Below are 17078 nucleotides of genomic sequence, written 5' to 3' on the forward strand. Positions count from 1 at the left end.
ACATAGACATCATGGCCCGCATCACAGCCTGTACTTAAGTCAGTCACTGTGCACCTCCATCCCAGTTACGCACTCTGGGCGGAGCCTCCCTGAAATGTGGGCGTGATTTCAATGACCCTAACCCAATTTACAAGTGTTTACCTGTACGTGTACCTGTACCTGTACCCGTTTACCTGTACGTGTACCTGTACCCGTTTACCTGTACCTGTACCTGTACCTGTACCTGTACCTGTACCTGTACCCGTGTACCTGTACCTGTACGTTTACCTGTACGTGTACCTGTACCTGTACCCGTTTACCTGTACCTGTACCCGTTTACCTGTACCTGTACCTGTTTACCTGTACCTGTTTACCTGTTTACCTGTACGTGTACCTGTACCTGTTTACCTGTACCTGTTTACCTGTTTACCTGTATGTGTACCTGTACCTGTACTCGTTTACCTGTACGTGTACCCGTTTACCTGTACCTGTACGTGTACCTGTACTTGTACCTGTACGTGTACCTGTTTACCTGTACCTGTACCCGTTTACCTGTACCTGTACTTGTACCTGTACGTGTACCTGTTTACCTGTACCTGTACCTGTACCCGTTTACCTGTACCCATGTACCTGTACCCGTTTACCTGTACGTGTACCTGTACCTGTACGTGTACCTGTACCTGTACTTGTACGTGTACCTGTTTACCTGTACGTGTACCTGTTTACCTGTACCTGTACGTGTACCTGTTTACCTGTACCTGTACGTGTACCTGTACCCGTTTACCTGTACCTGTACGTGTACCTGTACCCGTTTACCTGTACCTGTACGTGTACCTGTACCTGTACGTGTACCTGTTTACCTGTACGTGTACGTGTACGTGTACCTGTACCTGTACGTGTACCTGTTTACCTGTACCTGTACCTGTACGTGTACCTGTTTACCTGTACCTGTACGTGTACCTGTACCCGTTTACCTGTACCTGTACGTGTACCTGTACCTGTACGTGTACTTGTTTACCTGTATCTGTACGTGTACCTGTACGTGTACCTGTTTACCTGTACCTGTACAGGATCTGCTGATCATATGATTAACTGTATTATATACATAGACATCACAGCCTGTACTTAAGTCAGTCACTGTGCACCTCCATCCCAGTTACGCACTCTGGGCGGAGCCTCCCTGAAATGTGGGCGTGATTTCAATGACCCTAACCCAATTTACAAGTGTTAAGAAAACTCCATGTTCCGTGATTTCTAGACAGCCCAACAATAATGGTATCTTGGCCCCGCCTCCTTTGCTTTAGACCTCCTTCATTCACAGAATACGCTCTTTGGTTGATTTACGGGTGGTGGGCGTGTCAGAAACCTGGTCCAGAGAATACGATGAGGAGAGAGGAACGTAACTGCAGGCGTTTAAAAAAGTGCTGAAGTCCAGACAAAGAATACGATCCATGTGAATAAATGAGAACTACTGTAAACATGGACGTCCCCTCTCTTTATTTTAGAACAATCAATGGTTCCACACTCTATTATTGTCCTCCACCACAGTGTGAAGGAGGATATATTTTATATTATATTTATATGATAATCTAATTCAGTGTGTGTCTCAGGGTATCAATACTTTAATAGAGTTAGAAAATGAGAAGCGTGCAATTATTTTTTTTGGAGTTTTTGTCCTTGTTCTGTTTATTGTACTCTGAGGTATCTTCATAGGGGAAAGCTTTAGAAACGTTTAACATAGTTAGTCATTTTATATTCTGATGTGATCATTTTTTATTATATATACATCTACCTTCTTAGATTTAGGACATTTAGGAAAAGGTTGTGAGTCATAATGAGAACCAATCTATAGGGGGTGTTTTTATTTCTCAGTGGTTTAAAGTCACTTTAAATGATAAGTGAGTTTGTCATTGGTATACAGTATGTGGTGTATTATTATGGGATGTGTTTAATACATGCAGCCTCTCCTGATGATAGAAGACTTTAACACTGTTTATGTAACTCTCACCCAGGGACTTATTAAAGGTGCAGTACGCAACGCTCAGCTCTCACTCTCCCCCTCCTTCTAAACTTTCCAAAGCCCCTCCCTCAGAGGAGCTAACAAGTTAACGTTAGTCCTACAGCATCACAGTGCTATAACATGTTCTGTTAAAAGCATATTACTGCAGTGCTTCTCACTCTCTATGTGCACACACCTCAGCACCAGCATCAACACAGTGTTACTTAGAGCAGTCCAAACAGAGGCTGCCTACACACATGAACATCACATGCACCACAGAGTTCTAGTGTAACAATTACAAACATAATGTAAATCAAGCAGCAGTTATTACCTTTCATGCAGAAAAGTCACCAATTTCATCTTCTACTCCTCCAGACCATACACTGTAAAAAAAAGATGGCGCTCTAGCTCCGGGAAAGGGGCGGGGCCTGTGAGCAACAGCTGTCAGACAGTCCATCAAACACAATCCTTGCTCTGATTGGTTCTTTTTTGCTCTGTCGCGGTGCATTCTGGCAATGTGCCAAAGGCAGCAAGAGCAACAGGGGGCGGGGCTCAATGAGCATCAAACTACTAGTTTGATGTAAAGCTGTCCTTATATAGTGACAGCTTCAGCATGTGACACTTTTATAAGAGTTGCAGACTGCACCTTTAAGGCAGGTTCACTCTATCGATCACAGAGAAGAAGATCTGATTAAAGAACATATTTAGTATCAACAGTAACAATATGGACCTTTTTTATTGTTTTAAACTAGGTGGACGACATCCTGGGGGAGGAGAGCGATAACGAGAGTGAAGACCGAGGGAAGGAGAAACCATGTAACGAGGAAGAGGAGGAGGAGGAAGAGCACACAGTGGTGGGGGGGCTCCGCCCCCAGGTCCTGATCGTAGAGGAGCGACTTCACACGGCGTCTGAAGGTGGAGCGCCTCACGCCATCCTGAGGTGTGTGTGTGTGTGTGGCTTCTAGACTTGTGTTCTCCAGTGTTATTAAAACACAGCAGGACATGGTGCTCCGTTGCCATGGAGACAGATTCTAAACAGACAGCATCTCATCCCCACTCTGAAATAATTCTATTCAGCTCAGGATTAAAGCTTTGACAGAGAAAGGATCTAATCTCATGTGTTTCCTCTAAACGACTGTAGCTCATTAACTACATGTTCTCCTCTATTTTCCTGATCTATGTTCATTATCTACGTGCTCAGCCTGCTTTAATAAAGCAGTGACTGCATGTCATCTGTAGTGCTGTCAACATTCATTTTGCTCTGTAATTAATTAAACTAATTAATCTCTCACCTAAGAATTGCTGTGAAAAGCCCTCAACATGAGCTATTTTCATATATCTATACTATAAAAGCAAGGGAGGTCTGTGTGTGTGTGGAGTAAATATCTCCCAACGATCAGGTGTTCTTCACTATCGATCACCGTCTACGTGACATGTGTGCAGGTATGTGAGTGTTGAGTGTATAACAGACCACCATTTAGTCTGGTTACAGTCTGTGTCACTACACCCGTCCATAGGGTGGTAGTGACTGTAGTGTTACAGTCAGATCTAAGTGTTTACATGTTACATAGTGAAGGTCATCTGATTATTGCAGCTTCTCTAACGTCATACCTGCCTCTACATCTAACTACTGACAATAGATACGTTTAGTGAACGTTAGGCAGGCACACGTGGATGGACTGGTGTGTATGAATTTAGAATGATCCCCCCCCAAACACACACCAAACAACAAAAATATGAAAATTACTCAAAATACACAAAACTAAATATTTAAACAAGAAATACACAAAATACAACAGAAATGCGAAAAACTACACTAAAACTCCAGAATCACACTACAAATGCAACAAAAAACAATAATTATACAAAAAAATGCACAAATGACGTAAAACAAAAAAACTAAACAACATTTATACAGGAAGTACACAAAACAACAACAGAAATGCACAAAAAAATATACAAAAGGCTCCAAAAACACACAAAATGACTCCAAAAAACATATATTACAGAAAAATACACCAAACAACAACAATATGAAAATGACTCAATATACAGAAAACTAAATATTTATACAAAAAATACACGAAAATGACAACAGAATAACACTACAATGGCAACAACAAACAATAATTAAAACAAAAAATATAAAAATGAGTAACAAAAATTAACACATTCATCATGCGCATGTTTGATAGAATTAAACCAGGGAAATTGCACACGTTATTTTAAGTGTCTTTATAAAGTCATTTATTGTGTTAACATATTTATTCCTGTGTATGTGAGACTATAAACACCTGTAACACCTTTAGTTTAGTGTTTCATTCATCTACAAATAATAGAAAATACACATGAAATAAAACATCAGGTCTATATGTAGTGATAGAAGTTAGCAGACGCTGTTAGCTGCTACATGTTAGCATTAAGCTGTTTGCTGCTACATGTTAGCATTGAGGTGCTAGCTGCTACATGTTAGCATTAAGCTGTTAGCTGTTACATGTTAGCATTGAGGTGCTAGCTGCTACATGTTAGCATTAAGCTGTTAGCTGCTACATGTTAGCATTGAGGTGCTAGCTGCTACATGTTAGCATTGATGTTAGCTGCTACATGTTAGCATTGAGTTGCTAGCTGCTACATGATTAACATTGATATGCTAGCTGCTACATGATTAGCATTGAGGTGCTAGCTGCTACATGATTAGCATTGAGGTGCTAGCTGCTGCATGATTAGCATTGAGGTGTTAGCTGCTACATGATTAGCATTGAGGTGCTAGCTGTTAAATGATTAGCATTGAGGTGCTAGCTGTTACATGATTAGCATTAAGCTATTAGCTGCTACATGTTAGCATTGAGGTGTTAGCTGCTACATGATTAGCATTGAGGTGCTAGCTGCTACATGATTAGCATTGACATGCTAGTTGCTACATGGTTAGCATTGAGGTGTTAGCTGATACATGATTAGCATTGACGTGCTAGTTCCGACAAATCTTGTTTTTCTTGCTATTGTATTGTTAAAACATATTGATTGGATTAAAGAATAATCAAAAGCTTTTAATGTTTTTTTGGTCAATTGCATTAAATCTCACCATTTCAGTACAAGAACATACAATGTATTCAAGAATATCTTGTTGGAATTGCAGAACAAAAATGAATAAAAGTAAAAGTACAATGAAATAACTGTTCCCTATTTATACAATTATGTTTAAAACATAAGGCCGGGGGGCAATATCTGGCCCTTTGGAGCATCCAGTGTGGTCCACAGGAGTTAAAAACGTACATTTTTGTGTGAAGTTCAATGAAACAATATTTGCAGGCCTCAGTTTTCCCATCATTATATCACATAATGGCAAATATTTTGAATCTCAAAATGTTGAAAGAACTTTCATTTCTTTTTTCAAAATTTTGCAATTTTCCTCAAATTATTCCACGAGAATTTCACAAATTAAATCATTGAAAATGACTATAATCTGTCATAGGTGTGGGTGATATGGGGAAAATATCATATCACAATTTTTTCTTTGTAAAATCATGATCATGATTTTATCACAATTTTTTTCATTCAAATCATTTAGACTATTTTAAAGTTATTTACCAATAAAACATCATCGCCCTATATGGAAAAAAGGAATAAAAGATCATTTAAGACAAGATAATTATCTTTTTTTTTTTAATTGTATGTAAACAATTTATCAAACTGGTTCTAAGTATAATAAACATTAAACTAAAGGTCTGACATGTTCTTATAGTCACAGTCTTTTTACTTTGTTTAACTAAAGTAGTGTAGCATTAGCATTAGCATCACTGCTACATAACAAGGCAGTATATCAGTCTAGTGATTTCTATTAGTTATTGAGGTAACACACTCATATTAATAAAATCATACTTTAAACAGTGTTTGAACGCCTCATTTCACACAGTTTAATACAATCATATCGTTTATAAGATAAAACGTTACTGCTTTGGTTACATTAGGCCTGGGTGATATAGACTGTGGTAAGGATGCCCAGCAGTGGAGGGGACAGACAGACTGGAGAGTAGGAATACGTTTCAAGCTTTTTCTATTTATTTTTCTTCCTTGTCAGGTGCAATATATTTACAGTGAAACCCCCAAAACAGAAAACAGAAAACTTGAGCAAAACAAAAAGAAAAGGGCATTGAATCCTGAACATGGTCTTTACCCTCTGGTTGTTTGCCATCAGTTTTAACAGGTCTGCTCACTCAGGGTCCTCTCTAGCAACTGAGGCTGTGCTTCCTTTATAGGCAGCCTCTAACTGTAACTCCTCCCACAGACAAACCAAACCCCATCTAAAATCAATGAACTCAATAACAAACCAAATAATCATACAAGCAACACACAAAACAACAAACCTTAATTACTCAATCATACAGAATAACTTCATGTAAATTAATTCACCTTAAATGTTTTTAAAATCCATAACAAACAAAAATTACACAAACACCCCTGTACAAATGGTTTGACCCAACACCAGCCCACCAAACACCCCTATTTACATGAGTTGGTTTAGTCCCTCTGGTTTCCTGAAAATGGAAGTGCTCCTGTGACCACGGTGGTGAGTTAGCTGCTAACAACAACCACATATGCTGGTAGGCCTTTCCCTGCATAGATGCTGAGGTCAGTAACTAACTGTGGTTATAGTGTGAGCGTCACGGCTCACTCTGACATGGACCAATATTCATATCTATATATTTTTACTCTAAATGACAATAGGTGATATAAACTATTTATTTTTTATCAATGGTTTTACAGTAAAAACAATAATAGATCAAAGTCAGTGGAGCCACAAAGACCCTTTTATTAATCACTAGCAGCACAATAACTACATTTTGACTTTTTCCTTCATTAAGGCTAAATGTGATTAAATGATGTAGTGATGATTTTTTCAGGGCAGCTCTGAGTTGTTGAAAGTAGTTTTAAAGTAAATCACATTCAGGACACTGTCTCTTTAAGAATGTGTAAATAGCCCCGTTAGCTGCAGCAGCAGCAGAGTTAGTTAGAGAAACACATGCAGTGTTTCCTCAAACATCTCTCAGTGTTTAACAGACAGACAGACATCTGCACTGAGCCTCTGACAGACAGTCACTGACACAACTGACTGTGGGGGGGGGGGGGGGGGTACTTCTGCTCTGTTTAAGCTCTAAATTAATCTTAATTAATGTCTGTAACGCTGACACACTGACTAGTAAATGATGTGATTTGTCAGAACAAAAACCATTGGATGTTCTGTGTTTGGACCATAGACATATGACACAGACACGGCACAACAAGGGGTAAAATGTGAACTACAGACGGTTCTACGATCTCCATGATTTGGGAGATCGTCGACATGTTTTAATCCTTAATGATTTAATATCATCAGATCACACACACTTATTGCTTAGATTCTATTGTTGTTTTACATTCTTTATATTAAGAGGAAAAAAAGTATAAATGTTATACATATATTTTTTATGTGGATATTTCTCGTGTGTGTGTGTGTGTGTGTGTGTGTGTGTGTGTGTGTGTGTGTGTGTGTGTGTGTGTGTGTGTGTGTGTGTGTGTGTGTGTGTGTGTGTGTGTGTGTGTGTGTGTGTGTGTGTGTGTGTGTGTGTGTGTGTGTGTGTGTGTGTGTGTGTGTGTGTGTGTGTGTGTGCGTGTGCGTGCGTGCGTGCGTGCGTGCGTGTGTGCGTGTGGTGATTAACACAGTGTTATTTAGTTTTTCAGTCTTGGGTGAACTTTGATAGTTTGACATTATTCACTGCTTTCCTCTCACATGTCTGTGTCAGCTGTAACACTGGCAGATAAACCTATCAGTGCTCCTCTACATGTGAATCTCTGCCTGCAGAAGCTAATATTAGCATTAGCATTAGGTATCTCTGCACTGCCTGTCTCACACACACACACACACACACGTTCAGACAGGCTCAGTCCTGTGTGCTGCTAGGGTCTGAAACACACACTCTACTGTTGTTTTCTTGCTGTTGGATGTTGAACCGTTGGATGTGGACGTCCACCTCCACCTCCACTCTGAGCTGATGCACAAATGTTGTTCCATCAAACAAGTGAGCACAGTGTGGGAAAGGTGTAAACTCAGCTCTAAAAACAGCATGGACTGGAATAGGAACACACACACACACACACTGAGCCAATAGTGTTCACTTTTACTGATTATAGTTTGTTATCTTCTCAACTCACTAATTCATGTTTCTAACATTAGTTAAACTAATCTGAGCAGCTAACTAGCTAACTAGCAGGGCCGTTTCTAGACATTTTGGGGCCCTAGGCCAGAGTTTATCAATTGGTCTAAAAACATTTGTGAAAAAAAAAGAATTATTATTGTCTTCAAATATGCCGTTATGCTGCCTAAGTAGCAATACTAGTCATGTGATCACACTGGTGTAGTGCGTAGCAGCGCGTGAACATTTCTGTCTCTGTGCTGATCACCGTGACATGATGCCACAGCTGAAGAACACACTGTGCTAATGCTAACTGTGGATCAATGCTAATGTCTAAGATGTGATGATGGGGTGAAAGTGTGTGTGAGATTAATATGACACACACGTGTAGCACCACGTACTGTTGTTATGACCTGTACCAGGCGTAACAGAACACTGACTGGTTCTATTGTTGGTTCCTTAACTATAAATGTCACTGATTCCTGGGGTTCTGTGTAACCCCACTAGCTTTAGCTTTGATGCATGTCCATGTGAAGCCGTACGTGTCGTTACTTCTCTGTCCGTCTCCAACACTTTTTGTATTGGCTCCAAAATAATCTTACATCTGTTGCTAGGATACCGCTGCAATGTTCTCTGCATCATTCAGGTGCCAGTCCTTTTTTCTCCTTGTCTAATGTAAAATCCATGGCTTTTCTTTCCTTTACTGCCTTTTTCTCCATCAACCGCCCCCTGACACCGTCAGCACAATGTACTGTGCTAATGCTAACTCAGTTTGAGTGTGAGAGTGGCTTCCATGTGTAGCTTAATGCTGAGTCATGGCGTGCTGATGATTCAAAGTGCTTTATTTGGTTGAATAGACTTTCCACCTCACGGTGCATTCAGGCCATTTAGCATTTAGCGCCATCAGTTCATCACAATGGATTTAAATGTACGTTAGCATGACTCAAAGTGCAAACTTTAGCAATAGTCCATTGTATACAATCAGTGGTGCTTTGTAATTACATCACAGCAAATATATTCAACTCTCAAGGTTCTCATCAAGTTTTTTAATCTCTTGGACTTTTTGTTGGATCGTTTCCTTGTTAATTGTGATAACGTCACTTTTTACAATAAGATACACATTGTTTGACCCGAATTTTCACCAAAGTGTTAAAAAATAATGACACGATAGCATGAAGTAGTTGCTGTAGATCAGGGGTCACCAACATGGTGCCTGGGGGGCCCAGGTAGCCCTCATAGACCATGTTAGGGGCCTTCAGGCCTGTTCTGGAGCTCTCTACTAAAGAGCTACAGTACATCTAAAAACCTGATTTGCTTTCTAGGCTTTAAATCCACACAGATAAATAGAGATGATAGTAGTCAGAGCCTTTGTAGAGTTACATACTGCAGCTTTAAGTTTTCGTATTTAAAGGTATTATATAAAGGGTGCCCAGTCCTGGGTTCAAAGGATCAGGATCGTTATCAGGATTCTGCAGAGCTTTGATGATGAGTTCATCGTTTCAATGAGATGTGTTGGAACAGGGAAACATCCAAAACATGCTGGATAGGGGCCCCCAAGGACCAGGATTGAGAACCCCTGATCTAGACTATTGGTCCTCCTAATTGTCAATCATTCTGACGTAAGGCCGTCGTTTTTTCACCTGCTGTGCATGTTCACACTGAACACACCTACAGTGACTGAAGCGTGAACTCATCCTGTAGTAACTCAGTGATCATTTAAACCATAGAAGCAACACACACACACACACACACACACACGTTCCCTGGTAATGATGTCACTGAAGTGATGGAGTGACCCAAAAGCACCACTGTGTTCAAGCGACTCATCGCGTGCGATTGCAGCGACTGCAGTCGCTACAGTGACGTTCGGTGTGAACGCACCTTTACCGTGAGTTACGGTTTCAGTCGTTTATTGAAGCTCACCGTTAAAAAACAGAGCTGGGCTCATGCACGTTTATTAGGCGTTCCCGGGGAGCAGGTACAGTGTGGGGCATTTTTTGGGTGTTTCTTTTCTAGACTTAAGGGAAATCCTCCTCTGTACCTTAAAATAAGCTTCTTAAAAATGTTTTAGAAATCACTGAAACATTGTGGGTTGTGAACGGTGGGTCTTTGTGGAAAAAATGACATAATAGTAAATTATGCAAAGTACAGTCAGACATGTTTTACGATTATTTAAAGTTATTAATTAACTAGTAAAATAGGAACATAATGATTTGCTGTGAAACGTAATGAAAACTAGAATAATTGCATTTCCAGAAAAAAACAGAATTAAGGATTCAGGTGCTAGTCTGTAGCACCTGCATTTGCTTAGCATTAGCAAACATTAGCTCAGCATTCACATTAGCCTAGCGTTAGCATTAGCCTAGCATTAGTTGAACCTTAGCAATAAAGTTGTAAATAGTGTAAATGTGTTGAAGGTTGTAGCTGAACATGTTAAAGGTCTAAAACAGGTGAAGAACGGCTGGAAAAGAAAAGGTTCAAAGTTTAAAAAAAAGCTAAAATTTCCAATGGAAATGAATGGGAAAGAAAAAATGTTATAAATCAGAAAGTTGAAAATGACATAAACAATAACATAATATCGGGGACTTTCTGAATTTTTTGATAACTTATTTGTCAAAATCGGACAAACGGTGTAGTAGGAGTTAACGTAGACATAATAAAAAACAGAGAACAATAGTGAGGATGACGCGTCCTGTATCAACAAATATGAAACAATTGCATAAATAAGAAGAAATAAATGAATGCATGTTGAAACTTAGTGAAAACATTATATTAATAAGTGTCCCTTCAGACGATTCACTATCTTTGAAGTCGCTCTGCATATATATATATATATATATATATATATATATATATATATATATATATATATATATATATATATATATATATATATATATACATATATATATACATATATATATAGTAGTTAAGGACGCTGGCCTTGTAATCAGAGGGTTTCCGGTTCAAGCCCCTTAACCCTGAACTTCTCCCCAGGCACCACAGGACAAATTTCTATGTGTAACATCTTGTGTGTAACAACATGTGTGTAACATCTTGTGTGTAACAACATGTGTGTAACAACATGTGTGTAACATCTTGTGTGTAACAACATGTGTGTAACAACATGTGTGTAACATCTTGTGTGTAACATCTTGTGTGTAACAACATGTGTGTAACAACATGTGTGTAACAACATGTGTGTAACAACATGTGTGTAACAACATGTGTGTAACATCTTGTGTGTAACATCTTGTGTGTAGCATCTTATGTGTAACATCTTGTGTGTAACAACATGTGTGTAACAACATGTGTGTAACAACATGTGTGTAACAACATGTGTGTAACATCATGTGTGTAACATCATGTGTGTAACATCATGTGTGTAACATCATGTGTGTAACATCATGTGTGTAACATCATGTGTGTAACAACATGTGTGTAACAACATGTGTGTAACATCTTGTGTGTAACATCTTGTGTGTAACATCTTGTGTGTAACATCATGTGTGTAACAACATGTGTGTAACAACATGTGTGTAACAACATGTGTGTAACAACATGTGTGTAACAACATGTGTGTAACAACATGTGTGTAACAACATGTGTGTAACATCATGTGTGTAACATCATGTGTGTAACAACATGTGTGTAACAACATGTGTGTAACAACATGTGTGTAACAACATGTGTGTAACATCATGTGTGTAACATCATGTGTGTAACATCATGTGTGTAACATCATGTGTGTAACATCATGTGTGTAACATCATGTGTGTAGCATCATGTGTGTAGCATCTTGTGTGTAGCATCTTGTGTGTAGCATCTTATGTGTAGCATCTTATGTGTAACAACATGTGTGTAACAACATGTGTGTAACAACATGTGTGTAACATCATATGTTTAACAACATGTGTGTAACAACATGTGTGTAACATCTTGTGTGTAACATCTTGTGTGTAACATCTTGTGTGTAGCATCTTGTGTGTAGCATCTTGTGTGTAACAACATGTGTGTAACAACATGTGTGTAACATCTTGTGTGTAACAACATGTGTTTAACAACATGTGTGTAACAACATGTGTGTAACATCTTGTGTGTAACATCTTGTGTGTAACAACATGTGTGTAACAACATGTGTGTAACAACATGTGTGTAACAACATGTGTGTAACAACATGTGTGTAACATCATGTGTGTAACATCATGTGTGTAACATCATGTGTGTAACATCATGTGTGTAACATCATGTGTGTAACAACATGTGTGTAACAACATGTGTGTAACATCTTGTGTGTAACATCATGTGTGTAACAACATGTGTGTAACAACATGTGTGTAACAACATGTGTGTAACATCATGTGTGTAACATCATGTGTGTAACAACATGTGTGTAACAACATGTGTGTAACATCTTGTGTGTAACATCAAATGTGTAACATCTTGTGTGTAACATCAAGTGTGTAACAACATGTGTGTAACATCTTGTGTGTAACATCATGTGTGTAACAACATGTGTGTAACAACATGTGTGTAACAACATGTGTGTAACAACATGTGTGTAACATCATAAGTGTAACAACATGTGTGTAACAACATGTGTGTAACAACATGTGTGTAACAACATGTGTGTAACAACATGTGTGTAACAACATGTGTGTAACATCATGTGTGTAACAACATGTGTGTAACATCATGTGTGTAACATCATGTGTGTAACATCTTGTGTGTAACATCTTGTGTGTAACATCTTGTGTGTAGCATCTTGTGTGTAGCATCTTGTGTGTAACAACATGTGTGTAACATCTTGTGTGTAGCATCTTGTGTGTAGCATCTTGTGTGTAACAACATGTGTGTAACATCATATGTGTAACATGTGCGTGACGTCGTGTGCGTGACGTCGTGTGCGTGACGTCGTGTGCGTGACGTCGTGTGCGTGACAACATGTGCGTGACATCGTGTGTGTGACATCATAAGTCTAACATCATATACCAATGAAGACTTAAAGCTAATTTAATAGAGCTCAACAACAAATCCTAAAGGTTCTGTATTAGAAAGACTTATTTTCTACAAAGGAGAAACAGTCTAACCTATCAGGATCTGTCAGCCATCTGTGGTAAATGTGCTGAAGACAACTTGCTGCATAGTTTTGTCTTGTGTCCAAAGATACAGAGGTTCTGGTTGGAGATCTTTGCTTTTTTGACGAGGATCTTGAAGTTACAATTGAGACCTGATCCTTTACTGATCCTTCTTGGCGTCTCAGAAAACCTCTCATATGCTCAGTATTGATTATGTTCATATGCTAATACATTGATTCTGCAGTGTTGGAAGGGAGAGGAACTTCCAATGGATAAGTAGCCTGACAGATATGAAAATGTTCTAGTAGACAGGTTGGATGAATATGAGGAGATCTGGAGACCAATGATCTCCTCAGAAGGATAATAAAATGTGTATTGTGTTGGACTGCTACTGGTTGGGAGGGTGACTTTGTTTTTATGTGACTTATCCTTGAACTTTATGGTAATTACAGACTACATCTGTTTGTCTTTGCTTCTATTATAACTTGGAAAATGTAGGAAGTGCTGCATTGTACAGTTTTCATGTTGAGGCTGATTCTGTTCTGCTTTCTAATAAAAATATTAGAAACAAAGACTTTTATGAATTTCTGCATCACATGATGTTTTTCTATTCAGATGATTTTATTTCCTAAATTATACCAAACATGTTAAATAGTTGATTTATTGTTTTTGAATAATATGTTGATTGCTTTGATGTGTCCTTATGAGTTCTTATAACTCATCACACATCAAAGCAATCAGCAGATGCCTCTGAGGAAGACTAACAATCAGGAGATTAACCTGAAAAAAGTTGTCTGAATAAATGAAACCATTAGTGTTATGTTAGCTCAAGCTAAACAAACTTGCTAATGCTAATGCTGTAAGGAAACTGATGGCTGCTTTTTCTTTTATTTTGAAGGCGTCCAGTAGAGTTCTGTCAGTAATAATTGAACAAGTTGACGCTAACATATTATTCCATCACTAGTGCTGTAGTTAACCACATGTTTTTGTAGTTTATCCTGTGGGAGCTTTCATAAAAACATCTCCATTAATTATGATCTGTTCTTGTCTATTAAATGATTTCATCTGTTTCTCAGTTTGTTTGGTCGTCCCAACACCTGATCTTTGTGTTGTTATTCCTGTTGTGAGGTGACGCCACATGTATTAGAACCATGTCAGCGTGAGGGAGTGTTATTATAACATGGCCACAGTGGAACCAGGTGACGACGTTAATGGGTTGGAACGTGTTTGATTTTTATCGTCAATGACTGGATGTGTTTTTGTTTCCATCAGAACAAAGAGCTTGTTATATAATGTGGGTAATGACCCTGAAACATGCTGAACTAACACGTGTTATGAACACGTAGTAGAAACGTTCATGCCTTTAAGGCTTTTATTCTCGTGGTCCGTGAACGCCGCACGACTTCATAAATATCACCTGATTTGAAGCAGAAGCAGAGCTTTATTTATTTATTTATTTGATAAAGTATTGTTCCTCATTTGCTTTTAGGTGTTTTTTTTTATTGTTACATTTTCAATTATATATACACATAAACAAAAACATTCTATTAAGAACAGTGAAACATGCCCCTCCCCTTAGCTCCAGCTGAGCTATTCTCATGTTTTATAAATAATAACAGAAGTTCAAACATGCTGAGAAAGGGTAAGTTATAGAAATATAGAATAAATATATGATATGTACACATACACACATGCCCACATACTGTATATGCATACATACACTAAAAACCAATTGAAAAAAGCTGAGTGAACAATGAAATAAATAAGTTACCCAAAAAGTGGTGAGATCATCAGCTCTAATTTACAGTATCCTTAGCTTCTATTTTTTCTATATAAGTTATAAAAGGTAATCTGATAGTATCAAGTTTCTAGTGGTCGTATTTTCTCATATTTTAGGAAATGAAAAATATCATTTAGCTATAATTTAAAAGTTGGAGGATGTTTGTCCTTCCATTTAAACAATATCAGTCAACGTGCCAACAGAGAACCAAACACAACCATAGTTTTTGTCTAACGACAGATGTAACTCAGGTGGTGTGACCCCAAAAATTGCTGTTATAAGAGTGAGTTTTAATGACATTTTAAGACATCTGTAAATGTTGAGAATATCAGTTTCCAAACCCGTCTAGTTTTATACAGGACCAGAACATTTGTAAGAGTACCTGGTGCTTCCCTACTACGGTCACACAAGGGATCAATACCAGGAACATCTTAGATAGTTTGATGTTGGACCAGTGGAGGTGATGCATAACATTAAAAATGATCACAGCGTGTCTTAAACAAATAGAAGAAGAGGATATTTCCCACGGCTTCTTCCCACATTCTCTCAGAAAGTTCTAACAGTTCAACCTGATCAACGCTTTCAAGTCGTGAGAGTTAATTAAAGAATAAACAAGTCTAATGGAGCCTTTAGAACATGGGTTCAGTTTGAAAATGGAGTCTAGGAGAGAGCTGGTCAGTGTGGATGGAAAGAGGAGATAAATGTTGATACAAAATTACAGATCTGAAGATATCTGAAGAAATGTGACCGTGGAATATTTCATTTTGATGTCAATTGATCAAAAGATTCAAAAGTGTGGTTAATAAACATATTTCCAATTATAGTGGCTCCTCCTTTAACACAAACATCAAAGGTTTTATCTATGATTGATGGTTTTTAGTTATAGGGGCGTGGATTGAAATATCTTTTTATGAAAAAACTCTGAAATTGCGTCGATATCTTAAAAGAATGTTTAATTATTGGATTTGAAGAATATTCAGATATAGGTTTAAGTAAAGGAAGATTTGTATTAAGCAATGGATCTAAAGAGGTAGAATGACAGAACAGATGTTCTAATTGAAGTTATTTAGGGGTTGAATCAGAGTTTTGGGATCCTTACAGTACAGTATAGTTTTGACAATGGCCTTGTAACATATTTTTACATATTCTATGTGTTTTCTTATTACAAATGAACTCTGATATTAGTTTATCAATTGATGTGAAAAAAGATGTTGACAAGAACAGAGGAATGCTCTGAAAAACATATAAACATTTAAGAAGCATCTTCATCTTAATGACATTGATTCTACCTCCTAATCATAAAGACCCATCGTTCCTGCTTTAAATCACACAATAATGAGGGAAATTAGCTTTGAAAATGTCTTTAAAATCATGTGTGATCCAGATTCCTAAATATTTAAATTTGCATGTGTTAACTTTCAGGGAAAAAGGTCAAAATGAATAAATTTGGCAGTGGTATTAAATGGTATGATTTCACTTTTTTGTAAATTAACATTGAACCCTGATATTTTACCAAATTCTCCTAATGTGTTCAATATGATCAGTTCAGACAAGAATAAAAGTATATCATCAGCATAAAGGGATATCCTATGTTCATATCAGCTCTACCACGTAGACCAACCACTAGTGGTTCAACTGTTACAGTAAATATTAGTGGACGTCCCTGTCTGGTGCCACGTAACAGTGGAAAATAGATTATTGTCCGTACGTACAGCAGCTGTTATAGTACATGTATAGTATAACACTTTTATCTATGAGATACATTTGGAGCCAAAGCCGAATTGTTTAAGGGTATAGAACAAATAATCCACTCCACCCTGTCAAAAAGCATCGTAGGATAAAACTATCTCTGGGATGTTGGATGGAGTGACGTCATAGATGATATTAAATAGACGTCGTGTATTGAAGAAAGACTGGAGGTTTTTAATGAACCCGTCAGAAATAATAAAGGAAGAATAAATTCTAACCGATGTGTCAGACTCTTGCTGTCCACATTTAGAAGAGAAACAGGGCGACACCAACCACACTCCAAAGATGTTGATCCTTTTAGTGGATTAGTGAGATGACGTCTG

The 17078-nt window shown here is 38.0% G+C and overlaps 1 protein-coding gene across 1 annotated transcript in view; it reads left to right on the forward strand.

The window, feature by feature from the left end:
- The window catches only part of ctdp1 (CTD (carboxy-terminal domain, RNA polymerase II, polypeptide A) phosphatase, subunit 1), a 139340-nt gene that overhangs the window by 98417 nt on the left and 23845 nt on the right, over window positions 1-17078 (forward strand). Inside the window, 1 exon segment of the mRNA XM_028461289.1 lies at window positions 2731-2918. Coding sequence (XP_028317090.1) covers window positions 2731-2918 — 188 coding nt within the window.

This window comes from Gouania willdenowi, chromosome 11 (assembly GCF_900634775.1).
Source record: "Gouania willdenowi chromosome 11, fGouWil2.1, whole genome shotgun sequence".
In the NCBI taxonomy this organism is placed as follows: Eukaryota; Metazoa; Chordata; class Actinopteri; order Blenniiformes; family Gobiesocidae; genus Gouania; species Gouania willdenowi.